The sequence below is a fragment of the Mesitornis unicolor genome, unplaced genomic scaffold, assembly GCF_000695765.1.
Source record: "Mesitornis unicolor isolate BGI_N332 unplaced genomic scaffold, ASM69576v1 scaffold2777, whole genome shotgun sequence".
NCBI classification, from domain to species: Eukaryota; Metazoa; Chordata; class Aves; order Mesitornithiformes; family Mesitornithidae; genus Mesitornis; species Mesitornis unicolor.
Window position 1 is genome coordinate 107,227 of NW_010195557.1, and position 26,131 is coordinate 133,357.

General features: G+C 46.7%; 2 protein-coding genes across 2 annotated transcripts in view; one reads left to right on the plus strand and one right to left on the minus strand.

Annotated features, from left to right (window-relative positions):
* LOC104543521 (chromosome unknown open reading frame, human C1orf21) overlaps positions 1–8,724 on the plus strand; it is a 68,477-nt gene extending 59,753 nt beyond the window's left edge. Inside the window, exon 5 of the mRNA XM_010188153.1 lies at positions 7,959–8,724. Coding sequence (XP_010186455.1) covers positions 7,959–7,997 — 39 coding nt within the window. The 3' untranslated portion in view covers positions 7,998–8,724. The remainder of the gene's footprint in view (positions 1–7,958) is intronic.
* Positions 8,725–20,899: 12,175 nt separating this feature from the next.
* The window catches only part of EDEM3 (ER degradation enhancer, mannosidase alpha-like 3), a gene marked incomplete at its 5' end in the record, with an annotated part of 25,336 nt that continues 20,104 nt past the window's right edge, over positions 20,900–26,131 (minus strand). The window contains 5 exons of the mRNA XM_010188154.1: positions 20,900–21,515; positions 23,071–23,256; positions 23,760–23,925; positions 24,703–24,897; positions 25,399–25,552. Coding sequence (XP_010186456.1) covers positions 21,100–21,515; positions 23,071–23,256; positions 23,760–23,925; positions 24,703–24,897; positions 25,399–25,552 — 1,117 coding nt within the window. The remainder of the gene's footprint in view (positions 21,516–23,070; positions 23,257–23,759; positions 23,926–24,702; positions 24,898–25,398; positions 25,553–26,131) is intronic.

The following is a 26,131-nucleotide window of genomic DNA, read 5'->3' on the forward strand; positions in this document are numbered from 1 at the left end:
TTTGGTGGTTTTAATTAATCTTTGCCCAGAGTGCATTGTTTTTCTAGGTATCTGTCAAATATGCCAAAAAGATTGGAAAATATGAGGGTTTTGTTTGATCCTTAAATAGTATTTTGAGTCCCTCTCCAGGGAAATGGAGGGCAGCAGTTGAACAATTAAAAGAATTAGATCACAGAGCAGCTCACTAGTTAAGGCTAAAATAGTCTGCAGAAATGGTGGGGGGCTTTGCCTATGGTTGATGAGGTCCCAAAACGTGTTGTAGTGGTCACTTGGTAACCGTGGCCATGAGTAGCATTGGATTGCAATGGAAACACACTGTCCATCACTGACTACATGGGCTGTCAACAGAAACTCTACGGGCAGAAGCAAAACATCCCTCAACTTGCACTGAAATCCCAGGGGGTGTTAGGTCACCTAGCGCAAATGAGTAACAACAACTTTAATGTTTGTGCTGAGAATTAGAGAGGAAAATTAAATGGGTGTTTTGGACTCAGCAAAATTATTAAATGGATAGGAAGGCCAGATAAAATAAAATTTCTGCAATCAAAGTGTGAAATGGAAAGAAGACAGGCTGATGTTTTAGCAACTGAAAATATGAAGTATTTGTGAGTCCTGGAGATCAAAAAAAGCCATACAGAAATGGTCTGGGGAATTTCTCTAATGGTCCAGCCGCTGTTGGTACCCAGCACGCACTCCTGGCTGCCCGTGCAGGCACAGCGAAGCTGAACAGCCTTCTGCAAATGCCACCCAAAGGTAAAAGTCAGAATGTCAGCTCCACCGCATGGAGATTCTGTCTTCCAAAATTCAGTGTCAAAACACTGCGAGGCATTCAGAGGGAGACATCTGTTCCTCTCTCTGCTTGTCTGTCCCTGCCTGGAGAGCCAGAGCTGAACTTGAATGTATGGAGCTGCATGTGGTTATGGTAATTCAGTTCATGGTGTTTGCTGGAAGGGAGAAATCCTGAGTTGTGTAACAGCCTTGCGCGTAGGGTTAGATGTAGGTTTTGCTAGAGTCAGCCCAGTCATTTCACAGGCACTAGAATCTGAGCTAAAAAAACCCCAAAACCCGATGAGAACCCAGAGATGTAAAGTTATGTGGGAGGTTGGGAGTAGCTGGGTAAAGCTAAGCAGTTGACAGCACAGGAAACTATGTCGTATGTGTATGTCATATATATGTGACAGACCACGGAGCACTTCTCTTGATGGTGTTTTCGTGGCACAGCAACATGCATCCAAACAGACAGGAGCCAGGCGTGAAAAGGTTGAACAAATCTCAGCGCAGCTGTGAGGTAGTTTTTGGATGATGGGATGCTGGTGTCATTGCAGAGGGCGAGCACAGCTTCTGCGTCACACCAGGGCTGGCTGTGCCGCGCTGGGGAGAGGAGGGGAAGGAAAGACAAGGGCGCTGGTGAGCAGCGCAAGGCACAGAAGTTGTGGCAAATGCTGGCTCAGAAATGCTCCTGACATTGCCAGGAGCCGCAGCGAGTCCTCGTCGGCTTTCACACTCATTGAAGTTACTGTGAGTAACGTGATGGGCATTGCTTTCGGTGACAAAAAGGCATGTGTGTACAAAGAGCTGGGGAAGAGAACAGAGCAGACGGGCAGCTCACCTGGTGATAGCATTACCATCAGGTTTTGAAAACTGGGCTTGCCTGAAATCACGTCAGTATATTCCAAGAGAGGATGAGCAACAGGTAATGACAACAATGAGACTCAAGGAGAGGACTCCCTCTGAGGAAATTAGAAAGATGTGGGTCAGAGGTGCAAGTGATCTGCTTGACCTGAGAAATGAAGGCAGAAATATGACTTTGGAAACCCAAGAAGGAAGTGGAGAGTGACTGACACATCCCTCCTAAAGCGAACGCAGCAGCCACTGGATAAATCCAGGATCTGCTCTGTGGTGTCCAAAAGAGGAGAAATAGGCTCCACCCGCTGAGCCAGGACAGGAGAAGTCACCGCACTCATCACGGTCTGAAAAATCTGGTTTTTAAATACCATCTCTGATTAAGAAGATAGAATCATCCCTGTCTGCATGACACCCAGTGTTTTCTGTTGGCTGCAGTGAGAAACTATGGCAGAACGAGGCCATTTGTATTGCTATTCAGACCAACAAATTAGTTACCTGGCTTCTCTCACCTGATGTGCAAGGACTGATTTAGTCAGGTGTTGTGTATGGATTCACAGAGTCACTGTGAAACACAGCAGCATTGCCATGTCTCTCCTAAAAATTCTCCACCACACACAAACTCCATCTTAACCCCCAAGAAGAAATCCCATTAATTGAACAGGATAGCTCAGAGTGGAGAGTTGATTCTGAGAGGTCTTTGCAGGCTCAAGTCTGCAGACTTGATAGGACCTTGTCCCACCACGGCTTCAATGAAAATATGAAATAAAAGCAAAATTAAAAGCTGAAACATAGAAAATGTCGAATGTGGAAAATTTACCCCTTTTAGTGCCTGCTGGTGAAAACATCTCAATGGTGGCTGTCATGGAAAATGGTCTGAAAAATGACTGCCTTCTCTGAATCCTGTGTACAAAGTGGTAAAACAATCATCAGAAATTATCTCCTTTAAGTATATATTATTACTGTAGGCTGTGGCACAGCGTGTAAGCAGCTGTCTCACTGTAGGAGAAATTACCAGGGCTGAGGTATAATTGAACAGTTGACAAGCAATTTCTAGGATCATATCTAGGGATTGTACCCCCAGAAGAAAAGCATCTCTTGCTTTGTGGTTTAAAAAAAACAACCAAACAATCAAAAAACCCCAAAATCCCAGTAAGCTGTACCAGAGGAAATTGTCACCAGTCCCATCACCATAAGCTGTTTCCTACATGGCTACAGTAGTTTATAAAAAATAATCACAATGCAGACATGCTCATGGAAATAAAAGAGATTAAAAAATGTCACAGCACGTGGAGATGTCTTGCTATGAGCTCTTACACAGCTGGTGGATACCCTGAGCCCGGGGCATTGCATTTCCACTGCTGCAGGGGATCTCGCTTTGGGTCCTGAACACCGGCACTGGTGTCGCGGGGGGCTTGTGGGGGCTCCTCCTCTGGTCCGCACACCTGGCTGCCGGGAGCCAGCTTGGAGACTCCCAGTTTGGTGCTGGGCGCCATGGCAGAGATGCCTGGTGGCAACTCGCTGCATCCCCTCGTTAGTAAAGCTGGGCATGAAACGTGGGGGGAAGACACAGTGCAGCCTCTTGTGTCGTGTTTAAAGAGCGCTGTTAGAAATAAGGGGGAGGTGGCTAACCGAAACGTATGCGAGTGCAGAATTATTAGGCTAAAACTCATTAGCAAAGTGCTCTGCTCTTAATGACTCTATTGATTTTTCTCTGACAAAATAAGAAACGGACAAAAATTAGCACAGTATACAATTATTTAGTGCCGCCTCCCAGCATTTTCTTCCCATCCTTTCTGCGAGTGCTGTAAACAAAACCAGATTGATGAAAAGGGTTCCCACCGCAGAGCCAGGCTAACGTTTCCCAGCGCCGGCCATCTCTGCTGAAAGGGACCACTGTGTCCTGCGAGCTCTTTCAGCCGTCGCAGAAGAAAGGGCTGCTTGGTGCAGCTCATTTCCCTCTCCCGAGCCGCCCACCCTCCTCTCCTCTCCTGGCCAGGGCCGTGGCGTGAGGACGCGGTGCCAAGCTGCGGAGCTGTGGCGGAAGAAGCATCTCCGAGCCCCCTCGACAAGGCCACCAGCTGCACAAAAGGCCTTTGAAGAGGGAAGGCTTCTGCATTCGGGTGGCGTGGGGTTTTGTTTATTGGCCTGCCACCCACAACAATGGGGAAAAGGGCTTTTCCTGTGGGTTGTTGTTTGGTGGGTTTTTTTTGTTCCTCTAAAAGGATATCATCAGCCGTGCTGTGTGCCCTGGTAGGGGCATCAGGATGTTTGCGCTTTCTAGGTGCAGTGAGGGGAGAGAGCAGGGAATGAGCCCTTCTGCTTCGGATACAACCAGCAGGAAAGGAGTGTAAGGCTTCTTTTTTAATTACCTTAAATTCGCAGACTTGTGTTTAGTCATTTCTGCAGACATCTACAAAAGCTTAAAGGTGGATTTTGAAACTACAGAGGAGGAAGACAGGATTTCTCAGGAATTACCTGGACTTAGATATGCGTGTTCCCATTCTCATTTTCCTCAGGGTAGTTCATTTATGTTCTCAATCTTTAAAACTTATTTAATAGCCGTGCTGTTAAGGGCTATTGAGGGATGCCCATACATGCCAGTTATTAGCTGCATGCTCTGTGCCTGTGGCTCCTCTGGATGCAGGACCCGGCTCCCTTGGGCAGCAGGGAACAAGGTTGGGCCAGCAATCCTATACCCTCATTTTCCAGCCACGATGCTGCTCTATTTACAGGGGCTGTCATCTTCTCTGGTTTCTTCTTTTTCTTCCTGACACACATCTGCTCCCCCAAAAAAAACCCACGGTCACTTTAGTCTGCAATTAGATACTCTGGAGCATCTCTGCTCACGTCATGGAGCTCGTCATCTGACTGCCGTGGTCAGTATTTCAGTGTGGTTTCTGCAGAAGGCCTTACCAGCTTTGCAGGCTGTTAGCTCACCATTGCAGTGAGGTTTGGCCCGGCCCCGCCAGGATAGTTCCCCATCCTGAGCACAGCAGGTGCGGCCACTCCAGGTGTCATCTCCTCCAGCATCTCTCAGACAGCCTCTGAAACAGTCCAGGGCTCAAAATTTGACATTTTAAAGTATTTTCCTGGACTGGCACCATGGTGCTTAGCAGGACCAAAGCAGCCTTCGTTCTCTGCTGGTGAGGAGATGGAGACCTCTCCTGCCTCCCTGCCCGAGGAGCACCAAGGAGAAAGCCCTGTGTGTTGGATTTACAGTGCAGCAGGGAAGGCAGCTTTATTCTTCCTCTGATCTTCCTGAGGAACACTGACCTTGTGACTACTGATAAAAATTCAATTAGAGAATAAGATTTTGACAAAAGCTTTTGTCTAAAATAAAAATAAATAAATAAGGGAATCGTCATTTTTGGCTTCATTGTTGCTTGGTTTCTCCCCTTTCTGCTCTTTTTAGGAGGATAAATACCCATTACTGTGCATTTGTTCAAGGAGACTTCTCTTACCATGAGCCTTCCTTCGAGAAGATGCCAAAGCACCTGCTTAACTTTCTGCTCATGAGCTGCTCCAGGGCTTCAATGCTGTTTCCCTTGTGCTTAAGGACTACTGTGTGCTTAACCCTGCTAACTGGGCCAGGGCGCTTCAGACCGTGCCGGGCTGAGCCCCATGTGCTTTGTTTTCCTGCTGGAATTGAACGCTGGACACGTGTTGGTGTGGGTGTTCGCAGTGTAGCTGGGGCGGTGGGTGTAGGACACCCGGGATGGGTGCAGGAGTCCCTACAAAATGAGGTGTCTGCTGTCACAGCCGATTCCCACCCCAACAAGATCTGCTGAACTTGCCCAAGCGGGGTGGTCCCACAAGTTGTATCACATCCTTCTGCTGAGAGGGTGGACGTGGCCCTTCCGTCTCGCAAGGAAAGAAGAGCAACATCCTCTTAACTCGCCATAAAACCCGAGTGAAAGCAGAATCCCTAATTTTGCACGCAGGCTGCCGGCCTACTGAGCCCTTGCTCTGATGTTACGCTTGGCGCGTACCAGTGTCCATGGCTCTGGGGCGGGGAGGACAGTGGATGTGAAGACTTCATCCAGCCGCTGAGCGGCCCACTGCTCCCTTGCCGCGTCCTCCCCCTTCCTGGCATGGGCTGCCCCTGCTGAAGCAAGTGCCAGAGCGAGCCCAGCTCTGGAGCATTGCCCTGTGAAAATACAGCGACCTCGGGCTGCAGCGGCACTCCTTGTCTTGCCGATGGGCATTACGGCAGTTTGGGCACAGAATTGGCTGGTTGTGTTGTGGTTGCAGGTGGAAGAGATGCATGTCATGCTGCAGGACACCATGGGGGTGTTTCTGGCATTTTGGGTAGTTCTCGCCCTCCTCCTGCTTTCAGCTGTTCTGCTGGCAACCGAGGGCTGCGACCTCGAAGGCATCTCAGAGACACTGATGTGTCTCCATCCCACCGGCGTGAAGATGGAAATAAAAGTCTGGCAGCAGCAGCCTGGCTGTCAGTGACCTTCAGGCAGTGGGTGCAAGGTGGTATTTACCTGCCATGGCCCAGTCTTTGGTGTGTTGCTTTTTAAGTGGTTTCGTGGCATCCTTTTGAGGAGTGATGCACTTGTTTGCTGCGGAGCAGACCCAGAAGCAGAAGAAGGGTAGGAGGAATGGGAAGGAATCTGGTTTAGGCCCGTTTGAGCCTTAATAGCGCTGATGGCCACTGGTGCAGAGCATAGTGGGGAATGATGGGCCTCCTGAGCAGGAGGCCAGGGAACCGGGTAGGTGAGTCTCCTCGAAATGCCCTGAGCCTCAGTCGTCGCTTGCTGCTGGTGGCTTTCACAGCTCTGAAGCATGTTTGAGAGGGGCTTCATCACCACCAGTTTAGTCTCGTGGTTTTGTCCAAGTGCATTGTGGTCCCCAATTGAGAAAACCGATGATTTGGGTTTCGCTGTGAAGTATTTCTGCATTCCTTTTTTCTGAGTCAAATCTTTTACTTCAAAATATGTATTTTTTTCTTTCTTTCTGGGTCAGTGATTGTGGAATTGAAATCGGGGCTGATTAGTCTCTCGGGATTGTTTTTTTGTATTAAGCAAGCCCTTTCACTAACAGTGTTGAGCCACAGAGAGCTGTTAAAGCACTGCACATTCCTGGGTGTGGACCCTCCAGCCAAGTGAGCTCTGCAGTCCCAGCACCATCAGTGGGATCATAATTGCAGAGACGTTTTGGAGCCTTTGTTCCTGATTGTACCCCAGCTGTGCTTCCCAAATAAACTGGCTGCTGCATCAAGAAATGTCTATACCTTTTCTTTCTTTCCTTTTTTCTTTCTCTGCCTCTTTCCAGACAGGAACAGTGACCAGTTTTGATTTGTGAGGCAACTGGGTACCCCTTGACTAAGTAGATTTTCACCTGTTTTAGCACGGCTGAGTTGGTCTCTTCTGCCTACAGGGTGCTGTGGAGCTGTTACACTTTATTGGAGGTCTGAGACACCCGTGTTTCTCCTGTTCTTTGCCAGTCTTTTGCTGGGCTGCTGGGATTTTCCACACAAGCGCTTGTGTGATGCTCCTGGCACATGGGAAATAGCCCAGAGGTTGGGATTTTTGGTACTACGTTTGAGGCACTCGTATTATGCAGGCTATCTTGGGTGGCTTGTGTGTTGAAAAGCTCAGCTCCAGCTGTTTCCATGCAGAGAAACCAGAACAGCGGGTCCTGTCGGGTCGTCTTCTTTCCACACTGCAAGAAGCAGCTGGTGAGGGACAGGACATGTCTGCTTCAGCCCTTCCCAAGGGCGGTACCCAGAGAGGTGCTGCTGCAAGCCTTGTGTTTGTGATGGGAAGGCAGGCGTTACATGGCTGGTCTGTAACAAGTCCAGGTTTTGTGAAGCTTCGTCTGTTTTCCCCCACTGTGCAAGTGTAATTTCAGTAAGAATAGTGTCTTTTGCTCTTGGGTTAAACTCTTGCTGAGGTTATCAGATGAGGTGTTCTTGCTCACAGCAGCTGGCTTGCGTTGTTCATAGGATTACGTGCTTCATTACTTTTGCCTCGGTGATTATAGGGTTGCAATGAATCAATGGGGTTGTGTCCATCAAGATGTATCTTTACATAAAATAGCTTTGCAGATCAGTTTATTGGACACCTCCCCGTTGGAGTTCAGTATAGGGAATGAAATTTATGAAATTAATAGTGACAGAAGGGAACGGTTTCTTGCAAACCTTCCAGAAATGGTTAAAGGAGTTGTGCAAACTCAGTTCCGTATTTGTAAGGTTTCTACCCGGCTCTGATCTTAAATCTCCTAGGTCTAGAGAACTGATACGAGCTGTTAGTAAGTGCTCCCTTGGTTGATGTTGATCCTGTCTTGCAGTAGCCATGTTCAAACTCTGGCTTTTCTCCTTGCAGGGTCGTGATTACTGTTCAGAAGAGGAGGATGTCACATAGTGCCAACTCTGCCGCTCGCGCCAGGAGAACTACTGTGTAAATAGATTACAACCCAGTCGAGACCTTTTGGAAGTCTTCTAGAGCGAACAGCACTACATAACAGAAGAAGATCATTTCCACATTATATGCTCCATTCAGTTACAGTGTTTCTTAATGAACAGATGAGGAACCTTGCTAAGAACTCGTAAGGAACTGTTTTTGTTGCTGCTAGTTAAAACTTGTTGCAACTTCTCACTTTTTTCTGTGTCCAGATATGCAGCAAATCCTTAAAGTTAATCCAAAAGACGTTGTTGATTTTCTTGAGGCTTCTGGCCTGTTTTCTATCAGATGAGGTAGTGTTACACACAGCTTCCATAAGTGAACATTCAAGCATCTAAGAAACACCCTTAAGCTGTCTGTCCGTCCGCGTTTGGGCTGGAGCGCTTGTTAATGCTGGTGATTTCAAGCTTTGGAGATGGGATGTTTTTGCCATGGCAGGCCTTGTTTCTCTGCTGAGAAGAAGCTGAGAAACTCTTATCCATTAAAAGCATGTTATCACTGAAATACTGGAAGTGACGCAGGAGCAGGAATTTGTATTTTAAGAGGAAAAAGAGTTTCATTTAATAGGTATCTTAATCGAGGACTAAGCTTGCAGTATTGGCTTTGCTGAGCACGGATGGGAGTGTGATCACAATCATTTCGAATCTCTTTTTTTCTAAGAAAATAAACATTTTACTGTTTTTATGTATTCTTGTCTTTTACCATTCCTACAACACGAGGTTTTAAGAGCCTGGGGACAACAAAGGCAAAACCAGCTCCGCATTGAGGAGTCTGTGGCTCTGATCTCTTAAAGCAGCTCGGTGCCACCTGGGGGTATCTGTTGCGTGTCCTGTGGAGTTTATTTTTCCATATTATACAGAGAGGATATTACCTTCTCAAAAGCAGATGTAATATTTTTAACAAATGCTGTCATGAGTTAAAGAAAAAAAAGGGAAAAAAGAAAAAAAGGAAAAAACCTCACCTTTTGTATTAATTATTTCAAAGGAGAGTGTTACCTGCACTGCTATTTCTTCTGCTTTGACACCATATGAGGGCCAGGTTTGCACTGCAACCCATGGAGAAACTTTGTCAGGTCAGGGGTTTCTGTGCTGTGTTGATGTCAGTGCTCTGATCTGTGTGGTGGATGTGGAGTAGACTGTGAGGTTGCGTTCGTAGCATCGGTAGCTGACCTTCACGTTGGCCGTTTTTCACTGGACCTGAAAAACAGATCTCTTTAAAGGGTTACCCCTCAAAAATCACCTGTGACTTCTGAACATCTCTAAAATATGAGGGAATTTCTTGGATAAAGAGATTTCCTCCAATGTTCACTCCAAGAGAGGTTGGAGAGTCCACTTCAGAAGATTCTGCTTCCCATCTGTGCTGTGCCATACCTAGAGCACATGAGGAAAAAACCCCAACCTCCTCATGCTTCCCTCCCTGCACTGCATTTTCCTTTGGCTGTTGGCAGTGGATGTGGCCATGGGGTAGGGAGGACCCTCAGAGAGAAAGACCTGGAGCTGAGGTTCACTGCCTCCCTCCCATCGCATGGTCCTGAGGGCTGCTGGCATCTCCCAGTGCCATGGAGCTGTGTGCTCCGTTACCAGTTCTTCAAGGGAATAACGCTGTGCTCTTGCGTGAGAGTTTGTCCATAATTCATGCCAGCTCTCGACCAGGTAGCTGTGCTAAAGAGAGTCAAGAGAACCGCACATGTCAATTATTTAAACACTTTAATTAATAAAGAGTCCTGGGGCTTGATCCCACGAATCCTTCTCTCAAAAGTGCTTTATAAAGCTTTCGCAATCAGTGCAGGAGTGATGGAACTGGGTCTGTCCTTCTGAAACGTGGTTCAGTTCTAGATGCTAAACATCGCATGCATACATTTCACCATACAAACCCTGTGCTGCAGGCACATCATGGTCAGCCTCCTTTTACATGGAGTTTCTTTCAGTTTTAATATTTTTTTCCTTTTTTTCTCACTACTGCTGCTGGCACCAAAGGCGCAGGTTTTGGTGGAAGCTTTGTGAGCAAGGAAGACAATTCCCGTCTTACCCGCGCTCTTAGTGTGACCAGCAGCAAGCGCTTTGGTCTCTGTACAAATGACAACTCCCTTGATGAAGCGTTAGATGCCGGTATTTGTGAATGTCCTGCTGCTGGTTGTGGGGGCCTGAGGATGGGCAGGGGGTTTGGAGGGCGTCAGTTGTCTTTGGAGTTGGCTCCAGTTGTGCTCCACCGCTGCCCCAGGCTGCTGGTGGGACTGGGGTGAGGGTGACAGACTCGGATTTACTCAGCCCGTCTGCAGGAAACGTGAACAGCATCAGGTTTTGGCAGGAGCAGGCGGGATTTGCCAGGCAAGTCCTTGGCCATGGCACATCTTCATAAATTGCCATGAACCTAGGAGCTTCTTGGTCAGGCAAGAGACTTGCTGTTAAACTCTGGGATGTGGAAAAGCAAAGACCGGTGCTGGTCCCCTATTAAACAGAACCATGTTTGTGGAAGCAAAACTTCCAACAGAGCAGAAATGTTTTTCTGGTCTTGAACGTCTGAAGTCTTTGAAATAAAAGATGGTTTCCAAGCATCCCAGGCTGTGGGTTGACATCCTCGTCTCCACATCTCAGCCACTTTGCTTGGCGAAGCAGGAGAGCATCTCCTCAGGCCTTGAGGAGCAGCAAAACCATCTCCAGAGCGAGTGCAGGGACCTGACTGCAGCCGCGTAGCACAAGGGAAGGGGACGGGAGCGACCCAGCCTCCCTGCAAGCAGCTGCCACAAGCAGACCCACAAGGGCGCTTGGATGAACATTGCCTTTTAACCTGCCTTATTTCTTCCACTTTTGCAAATCTTGGCAGTTTTTGTTAAAAGTCTAAATATATGCGGCGGCTGAGGAGCTGTAATAGTACAAGCAGATTACTGCCACTTGAAAAGACATCTCTCCTTGAAGCTGCACCTCCATGTCACTTTGCTTAAATATATTCAGCAGGGTGGAAAAGAGGAGAGTGGGAAGAGAAGGAAAAATGCTTATATCTGATACGGTGCACTTAGTTATAAATGGGTTTTTCAAGGTTTCTTTTAAAAGAAATACCAGGAAACTGATTTGGAGCCAAACTTCTCTTTAGGGGGCTGATGCGTCATTTAATAAGAGCAAGTCGTGTTGTGGGATCTTGGAGAACACGGCAGTCCCTCACCCTTCTTCCCTTGGCCTGCCCCAAGCGTTAGCCCCAGGCAGGAGCAAGGAGAGGAGCCCAAGAGCTGCCCAAGAGGCCGGTGGCCGTCCCCACATCCAGAGGTCTCCCAAGTCCAGCCCAAGGGACCCTTTTTCCTCAGACGACTGCCTGGGTGGATGCTGCGTCCCAGGCGGGCAGGAAGCCAACGGTGCTGCTGCTGCATCATCATCATCGTCGTCTTCTTTGTCTTCATCTTCACCTAAGGAGCAGGGCTTGCTGGGGACTGCAGAGGCTGCCCGTTGGTGCTCTCGGGGCAGTTTGGCGCAGTGTTCGTGGGACGGGTTCCACCTGGAGTGGGACTCCTGGAAAAAAAAACCACAACCTGTTTATTGCCTGTCTGCCACTGATTTTTGTCTCCATCGTTGGTAACTGGACACAGGGGCACGTTCTGCCTTCAGCCTGCTGTTGTGGTGGTTTTGGCAGTCTCCTTCCATCACTGTCTGTCTCCATGATGTACCTATTGCAACACATATGTTTTGACCTAAAAAGATGATGTCTCTATATTTTTTTTAATTATTGACAGTTTTTCTTCACCTGTACCCCCTCCCAAACCCTCCCACCCTCCATACGGCATCCGGCTCACCAAGGGGGCAGGTCCTGTCATGGTGGGAAGGTGTGAAGGGTGGTTGTGTACGTTAGGACGACTTTCTCTTGCACTTGGGTTGCGCCCACTCTGGTCCAAGGAGGAGCCTGCTGCTCTGGTTTTACTCTGTTCTGAAGGTTGGCATTTGGTATCTGGCTTTTCTAGAGGCAAGGAGGGATTCTGCTCGTGGACACCAGCACCAACCACAAGTGGTTTCTCTGTAGCACTGGGACTTTGCGAAGCTGCTGAAGGACCTGAGCAAAGCCCCAGCCCGTCCCAGGTGGAAGCAGGGCTGTGCAGAAGCTCTGCGTGGGCAGATGGACTTTGCTGAGGTGCTGTAGGGTTTTCCATGGTGTCCACGTAAGTCACGCTCTGCGGGCACCGCTGGAGGCTGTAGCTTGGCACAGGCTGGGTTTCTGTAATTCGGCGGAGATTCCCACTTTATCGTGGCAAACTAGGCAGGGTGTTTGTTAGCTCTCTGGGCTCTCGCTGGTGTGGGCGGTGGTTTTTTAGGACGTTGTCTTGGACTCACTGGCAATGTCCAACAAATGCCCTTTGCTCTGGTTGTTCCTCCTAATCTCAGTTTGGACCTGCCTTTCGAGAATGCTCCAGGGGTGACTGGCGCAGGCTCCACGGAGCCTCCCCACGAAGGATGCGTCCCTGCGGGTGTTTGGTTTGCCTGGCGCTGCGGTACCACAGGTGAGGAGCAGCCTGGAAACCCCAGAGATGGACGAGAGGGATGGGCAAATAGACACCACAGAGAAACCGGCCTGCAGACCTTGCCCAAAATGCCCTTGGGGAGGAGCATCAAAGCAGCTGCTGAATTATCTGACCACTAATGCTGCTGCTTCCTGCAACCCAGGCACCTTTCTCAGCCCCAAAACTAGACCATCCAAAACTTAACATTAATTTCTTCCTCTGCTTTCAGTCAGGGATTGGTTTTTTTTGGCTGAAGTCTCTGTGCTGGGGCCCAGAAGACCCAGCTATGCCGCCTCCTCTGCCTTCAGACCTTTTTGGCCGTGGCGGGGCTGTGCAACCCCCAGGTTGACTTGTGCGCCTCTCTAGCCCTTCATTCACAGCTTTCCTGATCCTGTCTGCACGGGTGAAATCTGAAATCTTCAGCCCATGAACGCCCCCACCCCAGCGTCCCCGTGTGCGCTCGGGCAGGCGCTGAGCTCCGCTGCAGCCGGTGGAGCTGCGCGTGGCGCTGCCACAAGACGCAGCAGCCGCTGCAGTGAGAGGAAGGAGGCAGCGGTCGGCACCACTGCGTGAATTTTGCAGCATTCCTTTTCATTGCTGCAGGAGACCCCGGCTGTCGACTGCCTGTGGAGCACAACACGTGTTAGAGACCTGGCTTATGAGACAAGAATGAATGGATAGATGAAGCACCAGAGAGACATATTTAAACTCCAGAGACATTGCCGTCACCGTACGAAAATTAAACTGAAGATAAATATTCAGTTCTCAGCTATTTCAGTTCTATCATGTCTATAAACCAGTCATTATCTGTCACTGTGTTTTTGGAGTCAGTGATGACTCAGCTCCAGATCAGCGTGGCTGACATGTCAGACCTTCAGGAGAGGAGAGGCTTCCAGCTGGGAAACGTCTGCAGCCCCCGAGGAGCTGATCTGATACAGGCCCTGAACAAAGGGGTGACTCCCAGTCGCTGGTGGCGTTTCTGTCCCAGCGGTGTTACTGGGCAGCACTGCTGCTCTGACAGCCAGAGCTTGATGCCGCGCAGGTGGCGTGTCCAGCGTGTGTGTTTTATACTCTCATTTTACAACACGTTTTCCACATTGGCCGTTGCCCCTTCATTTTCTAAGCTGAAAGCTGGCAAACTTGAGCTCTGACAGCCCATTGGGTGCCACCACCTCCCCAGCATGGGGAACCTCCTGCACCTCCACGTCACCTCAGCCTGCGGGGAGCAGGGGGACCTCTCGTCCCCCATTCCCTGTCAAAAGAAGAGCACCACCTCAACGACCCTACACAATCACCTCTGCAAGTTCACATTTTCTAACCCTACAAACACTAAACCACATTTTCTAAAACCAGTTTCACCATCTGTAAAGTTGGGTGAATGGAGGGGTGCATCCAGCAAGGACCACCCGTGGTAAGCAGGATGGAGAGCTGCTGCCTTTTGGCCCCTGCTCAGGGTCCTGAGACCACTGGGAAACACCTTTCAGGCTGAAATGTTTTTTTTAAAACCCCTTTAGTTTCATTCTGGAGGTGTTTGGGGAGGAGGAGACAGGAGTCAAAGGGATGGTTTTTGCTCTGCTGTTGGGGAGGAAAACTTTTTGTCAAATATCCAAAAAGTTAAAGTGTGAAAAAATTCACATTAATGTTATTGTGCTGTTGTGGCTGTGTTCAGCAATGGGAAACAAATTCTGGCTCAGGGCAGCTGCGAAATGTGGATGTTGGTAGCATTCGAAAGAGTTCATGACTTTGATGTCCAGGTAAATGCTCTGAGCTCAAAGATGGCACAGTCATCACCATCAGCTTTATCATCATCATCATCATCATCATCATCATCATCATCATCTTCTTCAGCAGCAGCTTCATAAACGTGTGGGATTGCGAACCTGCTCATAAAAGCTAACAAGCACCACCATCCTCATGGACACCCATTTCCTACACCCACAGCAACAGCTTGGCCGGTTCACAAATGCCAACAGGATGTTTTAGGGGTGAAGTGTCCTTTTTTTTTAAAAAAAAAGGTTTGCCCACGTTATCAAAGCTGACCCTGTGTATGTGCAGCAGCTCCCTGCGGAAGTGGGGCCAGGACGGTGCAGAGGACCCCACTGCTGACTTCCCCCGAATTACCAAAAATCTGGTTCAATGACAATGCCAGCTCCAGGCCTGAGCCCGCGGCGTCATCCGGTGGTTGCTGCCTGACACTGATGTATCTGCCGGGTTTCTGTTTAGAGCGGGAGCCCCGCGCTGTTCGTTTGTAGTGGCAGCCTCCCCTTAACAGGGCTGTGGGCAGGAGGCGCTGCCCTGCCCGGGTTACGCAGGACTGGAGCGTGGCATCCTGCAGGCCCACAGCCGGAGCACCAGCATCCTCCATCGCTGCAGCCTTTCTTCCCCATCCCCAAGCCTTCAAGGTGTGAGTTGAATAGGAAATTTGTTCCACCTGTTCATATATTTGTTATAAAATTAAATTTTGAGACAAAAAGTTCTGAAGTGCAATTGCTGCGAGAAACTAGAAAGCTACGTGTGGAAACTGAGTGGTATTCTTGGGATTTTGGCATTCAGCTTTGGTGTCTATTAATAATCCCTGAGAGTGAGTCATATGGAGATGCATTTATTCACTGAGTCGGAGAGAGCTGCTACCCAAAATAGCAGCTATGTAATTTTTTATGATGCTGTAATGCCAGTGCAGCAAAGATTGACATCATTTAACAGAGATGCTCTCTGCCTGGCAATCGGATAACCCGTGTCAAGCCCGAAAATAAACGTGGGCAGCCACGTGCTTGGTTACATAAAACAGCCGTGAGACCTGGCCCTGGGAAATGCCTTTTTGCTCTTTCCTGCACATCTTCTGCCTTTTTTCTTTTTCTTTTTTTTTTCTTTCCTTCCCTCTTATGCCTTTCTGAGCTCCCTTTGCTGATTTTCTTGCGCTTGAGCGTGAGGAGCACTGGGCTACAGAAGGGATGGGGAAACAGCTTTTGCTGTGGAGAGGAGGATCACGCACCTCTCAAACGATCAACATTTATGCCGTTACCGCCCCACTGCCCATGAGAGAGAGATCCTGAAATGCAGCAAATTCAGAACACCCAGCTCTGAATTGCTCAGCATCTCTTCTCGCCCACGTTGCGCTGCACCAGCTCCACACATCCCTGTGCAAACCTGCAAGCGTTCCCCTTGGCCGGGGCTCACGCTCAAAACCCAGCCGCTCCTTCACAGCCCCAAACGCTGCGCAGGCGAGAGCAGCACCCGGCAAAGGGCACAAGGGCAGCAAAATGCTCCGCAGGAGGAAGCTTTAGGGAACGGTGAAACGGGGTTTTCTGTTTCTTGTCATTCTCTGTCCTGCACTGCTGCCATCAGGTCTGTCCTGGTGTCGCAGCCAGCAGGCGCCTGAGCCGTCCCGGGGTAAAGGTGCTCCCCAAAAGCAACGCGCAGTACCCCCAAGTACCCTGCACACGTTTTTATGCACAATTTTGGCTTAGAACTCATCAATGGGCCAAGCCCTCGTGTTGTGTCATCACACTGTGCCCTCTCCCAAAGGATTAATAAAGATTAATTCACCTGCACTGGGTTTAAGAGCTTGGGTGAACTCTCCCAGGCAAACGCTGCCCGTTCCGGCTGGAGCTGTTTATTAATGTTCTCTTTTTATGTAGCACTTAGAAGAAAATGGGACTCCTGCCACCGGCGGCTTTGGGCTGAGCTGAGTGATGGGGCTTGGGAGAGCAGCAGCTGAGGCTGACTTGCTGTGGGAGCCACCCAAGTCCTCCGGCTTCAGGTCACCTCACAGGGAAGTGGAAATGTGACAGTGGAGTAACAGCCCTTCACTGCAGCTACTGGCATCAAATAATTATTAGAGCCCATTGTAATAGGAGATGTGATGTGCTGATGCCACCGTGCCTCCCTTACCCTTCACGCATCTGTGCAGTAAGCATCGCTGAGGAGTGGGAGTATCAGGAATAACTACCTAAATATTCCTGATACTGGTGGTGGAGATGAACAAGGAAAGATAAAACCAGATGCTGTAAGGACCGCAGGAGGCTATTGCTAGGAGAGAACATTGCTTCCTCTCAGAGTTTTTTGCTCCAAGATCTCTCTCTCCAGAGTGAGAGGTCACTTTGCTGCTGGTCATGGCCCTGTTCCCACCTCCTGAGTTCCATCCACCATCCACAGGGCCCCAGGAGCAGGAAAGGCAACTGGTTCAACCCTCCTGCGCCCATAATGAGCACACCAGAATTGATGTAGAATTGGTGCCTCCGTTAAGCAGCTGCACCCCTGTGCCCACATGGGCAGCACCACGGGTGACCCACCACCAAAGGCTGGCTGGTTTTTGGGTGGACAGATGGAGGAACATGAACAAAGCAGGGTGGTAGGGACGGGGCACAGCTGCAGACGGGAGGCCACGATGATGATGACACAAGGTGGGAAAATGCAAAAGGCTGCAGGCACAAGGGGCTGCTCCACTGCGCTGAAGATCTCAGTCCTGAGAGGTTTGGTCTAAACCCCTCTGCCCCATCCCCAGCTTAGCCCTCACCTGCAGTCACCCACTCCACAGAGACACCAGAGAGGAGCACAACCCTCCCTCCCTGGGTTTGTCTGCTCGGAGGCACAGCAACTGCTCCTTCCTGAGCTCCCTTTTCCTCCTTCTGTCTGTTTGCTGCTTCCCGAGGCTCAGGAACACTGCTCAACTCTTCAACGAGGACTCCAACTCAGGGCTCCTGTAGCTTTTATTTTCTTAAAGAAAGACTTCCATGGAGGAAAAGCTCAGAGGAGTAGTGGTCTCAGAGAACAGCTGGGAACAGAGAAGGGGTGATGGAGTATGCTTCCTTTGAGACTTACCTAATCAGGCCCAGGAGAGATCTTTTTCATTAGAATTAGGGGGAAAAAATACTAAAACCCAAAAACCACACAAGAAATCCCCCACAAACCCACAACACAACAAAAACAGGATCAGTGTTTTTACTGCAGGAGCAGATTTGAGAAAAGAAAAAAAACAGAAAAAGAAAATACCCAAGTTGTAGAAAATCAGGTGTTGAAATACCCCCATTAGATCGGGTTGCTGAGAGCCACTGCAGTCCACTTCCAATTTTACACTGAACGGGTGCTGGTCCGATTGCACACGTGTGTGTACACGTGTGTATCTGTGTTCAACTACCCTCGCAGGGAAAAGTTACCCCTTACTTCAGAATTTCCTGCACAGCACAGCACAGCTTGACCAGAATATTTCAGATTTATTAAATCTTTACAATCAGCAATTATAATCAAGTAAACAATTATGTACACGGATTATGTACATTTTAGCCCAGACTTTTACATCACAGTACATAGTTGCCCTTAGAAATATTGTAGACACTTACCACCAGACAGTGAAACCCAACAATAGTGTTACAGCACCTGTTATTAGACATCTTTCATAAGAAAATATACGGCTGTAAATTGGGCTGGCTAAAAAAAAAAAATCTTATAAAATCTTGACATACAATATTTCATTCACAGAATGGGTTTTTTCCTATGTTCTGACTGATGCCTTTTGCATAAGATGTCCTGTTTCTACCCTCTAACACCCACACCTACCGCTACGCCTCCAGGTACGCTGGCAGGAGGAAGAGAACCAAAGCTGGGCTCGTTTTGAAACTTCATTAAGAAACAAATGTAAACAATTGTGAAGATTCTCTAAGATCAAATGAGAAATTAATTGGCTGGTCTGAATTATATGGCATGGAGTAAGTGCAAGCTCCAGCTGCGCTTCCTGAACTCTTCAGCGTTCAATGCAACAGATGTGCAGCACAGCACAAAGAGGTGACCACGGAGTAACAGTGAACGAGCCACGCTCCACGCACGGGGAGCAGACGGCCAAAGATTCGGGAAGAACACTTGCTCCCCTCTGCACAAGTTTTGTGATGAATACAATGGTTTTGGTTTCTGATGAGTACATTCTTTTTGCTTTTTAAGATGACAGTGACAGAAAACTGAATTCTTTTCAGAATGATATGCGAAGGTTAAACTAAAGCCTATTTCCTCACAAGGAAATACCAAGTGAAAATAACCTGAATAAAACTTGCCCCCCCAATTTACTCCTCTTTCCCAAAAGGCCAACATTACCCAATTCAGTTCTGTAAACAAAGCTATGGCTCTCACGATGGTTTCAAAGGGAAAGGAGAACAAACTGAAACAAAAACAAGAAAAACCCAACTGGAAAGGAGGAGGCAACAGTTATCTGAGGTAGGCCACCACCAAAATGATGCTTCAAATCCATTCGGAGTTCTGAGGTCGTTCAAAAACCCCGCAAAAAGGAGAGCTGACAGCTGCTGCTTTATCAATAGACGTGAAGAAAGCAGTTGGAAATGAGCTGGTGGTGGCAAGGGAAGTTAATAATTATTAAGATTTTACATCTACACCTACACTTTCTGCAAGTAAAAAAAGAAAACCATTAGTTGCTGTATTGACAGTCTTAACATACTGACCAGAGGGCCCCTATAGCTATAAAAATAACTCTATTTCCTCCAGAAGACCTAACAAGCATGAAGATGTAGTCTATGTCAAAGAGCACAGGAACAAAAGTGCTCCTTCTGTGGCACTACGCACTGACGGATCAAAGGAATCATCGCAGTGGAAACCTGCGACCTGCACCTGGGGCTTGGATCCTGCAGCCCTTGGCCATGTCGCCCTGAGCCCGGGCACTACCAGGGGAGCACAGCAGCTCTCGGGTGCAGACCAGGGCTCCAAGTAACGAAGGACACTTAAAAGGCTCCCACGATCAAATTCCTTACGTGAAGAAACCCACATAACAATAAAACATAAATAATAAAAAAATCTCAACGGAAAACCCCAGCTGCTTCAAGCCCTACACATTCAGTCCAAACCTCCACTCAGTTCTTTGTGCAAAGGAATTATAACCACATTTGAAAGCTAATTTATTTTAAAGGACACTTATTCACTATTCTGCTACCGCTTCATTTCCTGCTACTCTAATGATCTGAAGCTCTCGTCCAGTTTACGGGTGATATTCCGACTGTCATGCTCTCAAAAGGTGCCTGTGCATTTTGCGTCTCTTGAAAGCAAGGGTCACTCAGGACACACGTACACAACGTTGGCCTGGGATTTCTCCACTCACCCTGTACAGGAATATACATTAATAAATACAGTATGGCTGTACTAATTAACAGTTGCATATTCAGCACGCATAATCTCACCAGCTAAACAAAAGGTGCAATTCAGATCAGGGTTTTGGGGCTTTTTTATTCCATTGTAAAGACGAATATAAACCTTCATTTTTAGCCTGGTGCAGCATATAGGCAGTGTTAATTTACTCTTTAATATAAAAGAATTCTTTGAACCACAATTCACTAAAAGCAGTTTATATAAATCAAGTTAATTGGTTTTTGGCAGTTTCTTTGGACACAGTCTGAATGTCTCCCAGTTCTTTAAACATCCCCATTTTGATTTAAATAATGTTTTTTAGAATGGAGATAACATATTAGGACTCACACTTACCTGTAACAACCTCCTGGAGCCTAACGTAACATACCCGTCATCCTCGTGGTTCACACTACACTTTGTACCATGGACCCAACAGCCAAAATCCTCGCACTTCACTACCGGTACTGGCCTCACTGCCTGAAGTATCACACACATAGAAGTTGCATATAAAGAGAATGACAACCAAGTCAAGCTGTTAGAAGTCAAACTCGTAGAAAAAGGAAGATTTTTTTGTTATATCTGGTCTAGTTCTGTTTCGTGTCCTTTCAGAGAATATTGCCAGTTTAAATCCGTATCTCGGGGTAGACTGAGTTTTTCAACCTGGAAAGCCAAAGGACCTGTGACTCATCACCGGCCTTGTCCACCTCACCTTAACCTGGAGCGTAACCTTCCCAACACACCACGAACCTTTAGCTGGTAGACCCCGAGGCTGTCTTAAGCTTTCCTCATGGAACCTGCCTACAAAGTACACATTGCATTGGTCTGGACAGATTCTCTAGATGAAAGCGGAGCAGAAGGGAAAACTCACGTGTCACCATGGTCATTCTTCACGCTAATGGATGGAAGGAGTGATGAGCAACACTACTATGTCTCAGTATGATATGTCAGGACAAAAACCAAACTGTGTCTTACAGACACGACAACGGGAAACAATTTCACTCGCTGCTATCAATGGAGGCTTTCAGCTCAGCAGAGGTCAGTGAAACTGCACCTTCACTCCAACCAGAGCAGTGGCCGACCCACTGCCTTCAAGCGCTCCCATCGATAACCATTACGTGGTGGGTTCACCCCACCGTGTTCAACTTGTGCGTTCCAGAGACCAAGGGAGTGTGACCTCTCGGAGCCTGGAATGCAGAAGTCAGGCTCGTTCCCTGAATGAGCCTCCTGGGTGACAGCACCGTGCAGCGGAGCCAGACCATGCTTCAATTGCACATTCCCATTTTTAAACAGGAAAAATTAAAACAATACCAAGAGTGCGCACCGGATTTGTGTGGTATTTTCCAGGTGAAACCTGGTTGCTCATCACAATACTGAATATGTTTTCTAGTTCTCAGACATTAGGGCCGTGCCTCTACCCAGAGTTCTCTGTTTGTTTACTAACAAATAAGTTATTATTACAAGTCATAGCTCATCCTTTTCCATCATTTCAAATGCTTCTATATCTTCATTCCAGTCTGCTAATATGGATTCCATAGGCTGAACTTTGTTATCCCAGTTAACTTTGGAATCTGACTCTGTCTCGGTCTTTTGTTCCTGAGGCCGGTTATCTCCTTGTGTACATGCTGTACATGCTGGCTCCGGAGCACCGGCCTCATCGGTTCCAGGGACGGAGGAATCCTGATTTGAAATGGAAACGCTGTCACTGTCTGCGTCAGCAGGAGATAAAGGCTCAGGGTCAGTAACATCAGAGCTTCCTCCTTCTTCAGGCTCATCGCTGACCGCACCAACATCCTGAGATGCTGAAGTAGCTTCTTCTGAATTCTGTTTATGTGAATCATTATCAGATAACTTCTGGTCCGTATTTTCCATTTCCAAGTCTTTCAGAAGGAAGAGAAAAAAGAAATGTTTTGAAAAAAAAACCAACAAAACTAGGAAGGCATTTTGTTATGTATTTCATAAGCAAGGTCACTTCCCTTGACCTTATTTGTCAAGCAAGTGCAGGCTTTCCATTGATACAAGAACTTAATGTTATTAAGGAACATATTTTACAGAGGGAGCTGAGGGAAGACATTCAAACACATTTTACACGAGGGCAAACAATAAAGTGAGACTAGTTTTGGTTCCTCAAACTTGACTGGTGATTTCTAGGCCAGTGCTAGTTGCCATCCTTCAGTCAGCAAATACCCACTGCGTGCACTGAACTTTAATGCTGCATTTTAAAGCACTCCAGATGCACCAGAATCTCACTTCTAAGCAAGCGGGAGTTGGACAGAGTTTCCAGAGTTTACTGAACTGTGAACTGAAGAGAGAGCCAAAGCCAAAGCCTCCCTCACCACATCCCCACTCAAAGCAACCAACAAACATCTCAAGTCCTGCTTTAGTGCTCCAACAGCTGCCCGATTTAACCACGCAGGTTTCTGTGGAGTTTGATGGTTACAGCTAGTATAGAGGACACTAACGTTTCACAACTTCTAGAGAGTTTAACTGCATACGCCATGTTTGACACGGGATACTTACTGCTATCAATAATGTAGTTTGGAATCATTTTACCTTTAAAGATTGTTGCTGGGATTCCAAACGGAAGCACGAGGAGGGGGAAGAAGCAGACACGGATTACAATTTCTCAAATGCAGAGCTCTTTTTTGTGTTTAGTATTTTGTTAGAGCAGCTTAACCATAGTTATAAGCAGAAGGAATTTGTAAGCAGCTATGAAGACATAACACTGTAGCTTTTGGCATGTCAGCTTTGCAAATTTGCAGAAAATAAAGGCTATTGCTGGTTTACTGGAGATACTTGTTCTTACACACGCTGCCTGGGCCAGGCAGTGCTACAAGAAAGGTTTACAAAAGGAAAGCTAGAATTTTCTGCCATATGCACACATTTTACTTGGGAATGTATTAGCTTGCAATTTTCCTGTATTATAGAAGGAAAACTGCAAAACAACTGAGGTCAGCAGCCCTATTTCTCATGATAACCACTTCTCCCGAGATAGGCAAAATAGTTGTAACAGCTGTCTCTTTCTTTTTGGGTACGAAGAATGTCACTGGGGAGCCGGACGAGAGAGGCATTTACAAAATGTAGGGCACTGAAAACACTTATGCTATTCCTGACACCACTTCAAAGCAGATTATGACAAAAAGGGTTCAAAAGGAATCCAAAAGGCTGTATTTTCTCATTAGTCAAACTGACATTTAACTTATGAACAGCATTTCTGGATGCTAACTTGGGTGGGGAGGGGAGAGCGGATAATGACACCTCAGATAATGGCCTTCTTACAAAAAAACAACCAAAACCCAACATCAAACAGAAAACTAGAGCAGTCAAATAACGTGTCTGCACCTTTGGGTAGCAACAGAAGTCATGACTGTACATTTCACACTGTGCCACACCACAGATGGAAGTTGAATTGTGTAAATAACTTCTTAATCTTACCTCTGTCTTTTGCTTTATCAGAAAGGAGCACCTCCACAGCCTCATACTCCCGGATCGCATCCAGTATAATGTTTCCTTCCTTGTTGAAGAGGAAGAGCATGGGAATTGTGATATCGTCTGTATTCTTTCCATCACCGGCCATTTGGAAGAGAGGAGCTGTGTCACTACTGCTTCCCTCGTTGTCATCTAGTCAGGTGCACACAAAAGGAAAAAGGCAAAGCAAGCAAACCTCCTGTTAGACAAACAGACCACAACTCGGAACTTCAGCAGACTTTTTGAGCAGCTTTCCTCTGCCCAGTCAGTTAAAAGGAACTCAGGCAGCAAATAGTAAGTTAGTTGTAAAAAGCAAAATGCCAACTGTGCACTTGTTTTTCTTAACATTTTTCATTTCTCAAGTCTTCAGCAGTTGGTAGACAGCACTATTTCAACCCTCAGGGATCCTTAAAATAACTTTTAACCTTCAAAAACAGTGACAATCACCCATCTCAGTTTCTTTAGCTCTGCTTTCTGCACAGAACCCAACAAAACCAAAACATTTCTTCCTCTTCTGAAAGGCAATTTCTGTGTCGGAGTACTGTCATCTCAGAGCATTTAACAGCTTCTTGCAGCTTTCCAGTATCTTCAGATCTGTAAAATACAGGTTACATCTACACAGCCTTAAAATCTCAAGAACTTAAAATTTTACTTACCAATAACAATGCCACCTATTGCTCCAGCTTTTTGAATGTTTCGTGCCTTTTCAGCAAACATACACTGGCCTCTCTGCATCAGAGCAATTTTCTCTTTCACTGCCTCAGGATTAGTGATCTCTGAGCATCCATTATATGGCTTAATGGTTGCAACAAATCCTCTTGTCTGTTTGGAAAAAAAAAAACAAACAAAAAGGGAGAACTAGAGCACTAAGCTCAAACTTGCAACAGATTTCCAAGTATTTTCATTTCTTCAGTTAATCTAATGGATTTAGTGTTGTCTTCTGTCAGTACAGGCATCTTTACCCTGAAGCCAGAGTTCTAAGCAGCACTGAATGACCAAGTGAAAAATAATGCTCATATTCAGTGTATTTTGTCTACACCTGTAAACTACTGTCTCTGGAAAATTTTCTTCTGTGACCTCCTAGTCTGGAACTCTTGGGCTGCATCTTGTCCAAAGTCATCAGGTTTTCCTACTGCTTCCAATAGAGACCACTGCCTCTGTGATACTTTCTTCTTCCATCTAGATTCAACCTTCTAAAAGCTTGCGTAAGAACAGCCTACTCTAACTCTAAAAGGGCTTCTGCAAATTCATGGCTAACATGGTAGCAGAACCTTCCCTTAAATGAACATCTCACTAGATACGCACTGCAGGTTATATAAATTGGTTTCAGAAATCATACTACATATGCATTTTAAATACTAAATCATGACTGATGACTCAGGAGCAGAGCATGGGTGACAGACCAACAAGCCACTCATCCGAAAGACTGTCACTGCTGTCATTCTGTCATTGCTGCGTCCTGTCATTTTAGGCACACTAATTAATTGATCACCCGCTAGTTGTCCACCCTGAAACAGTACCAGTACTGTAAAATCTAGGCTTACGCAATAAGGAAAGTAACAGAAAGCCAGAAACAGATCACACACACATCGTACATACCCCTGCTTTGTGTTTGGATAAGTCCATCCCGAATTGTGCTGGCCCAGCAGTCAAGACCACCCTGCCGAAGAATGGATGGGAAACAATTTGAACTGCACGAGGAGGTAGCTGCTGCTCCTTCTGTTGCTGACTGGAGAGTTCAATCATTTCCTGCATGAACCGTAAGCCATCTTCAGCATCGAGTGAACTTGCTGCCTGAATTGCAAAGAAACGATAAACGGTTTCTTCTTAAATGCTTGAGAAACTTTGAGGGGAAAAAAAACAAACAACCCTGAAGTTAGGTTTGCTTGGATTACGGCTTCAAAGATTTTAAAATATGGAGTGGATGTTCATTGGCACTCATTCATAATTTCAAATGAGAAATTTAACTTTTTAGCATCTTCACCACACTGCAGACTAAAAATATGTAAACATGCAGACCTCCTAAACAGACAGAGGTATCTCACACTGAAAACCAGTATTTTCAGGTAAGACATTGTTAACTGCATCACTTTGACATGAACAGCCTCCATCTGCTTTAATAGAAGATTGGTTAAAAGTGCTGCTGAGGCAAAATATTAACAAGCATCAAGCTGCTAAACATAGCTGCATGTTCAGCCCTTCCACAGCCTGGCTGTCCCTCCTGAACTTTCAAGTGTCAAACCTCATTGCTACTGGATTTTACTCAAAGTTTTCAGAATTACTGTCAGGTCTTACTTGCACCGCGTGCTGCACTAATTGTACTCTTCCGTCTTTCAGATGAATCAAACTGACTCCCATCTTCTTCAGGATCTCCAAGTGTTCAGGATTACTGGCCATGAAATCTCTGGCTCTCAACGGTGGTTTTGGTCCACTTCCCAAATTCTCCTCTCTGCCAAAAGATATCAGAGATCAAAGCTTTAAGAAACATTTTTGTCTTGAAACATAACTCTCACATTATTACTACCACCACAAGATCAGAATAATGGAATAATGTTGAGTACAAGCTTCATTAGAACCCAACTTCTCCAACTATCTTTTTTAAAAGTTGTCGATATCATCAATAATTTTGTAGTGCAAAAAAACACAGGCAATGTTGATAACAACATTACCATATGCTAGCTCTCATTTCTAAATAGTCTGCAATATTGTAAGACTGACTAAAACCAGTTTTCCTCCTACAGCTGCTACTCAGTTTTACTCATTAAGTATAAATACCAAAGAGGTGGTCAGAAGGATCATCTTCCTCAGCTTTGACACACTGTCCTAAATTCTTCAAAACAGTGAAGTTACGTACGTTAGCATGATTTGCTTACCTCAAAGAAAAGTTGCAGAACTGTTAAGAGATTACAGAAATTAATTTTACAAATCAGAGAGACATATTTCCTGACATATTTCCTGGGCTACAATTCTCACTTTGAGTATGTGGCTTAGTAAACTCCTTTTGCTTTGAAAGGCTCATTAATTCCTG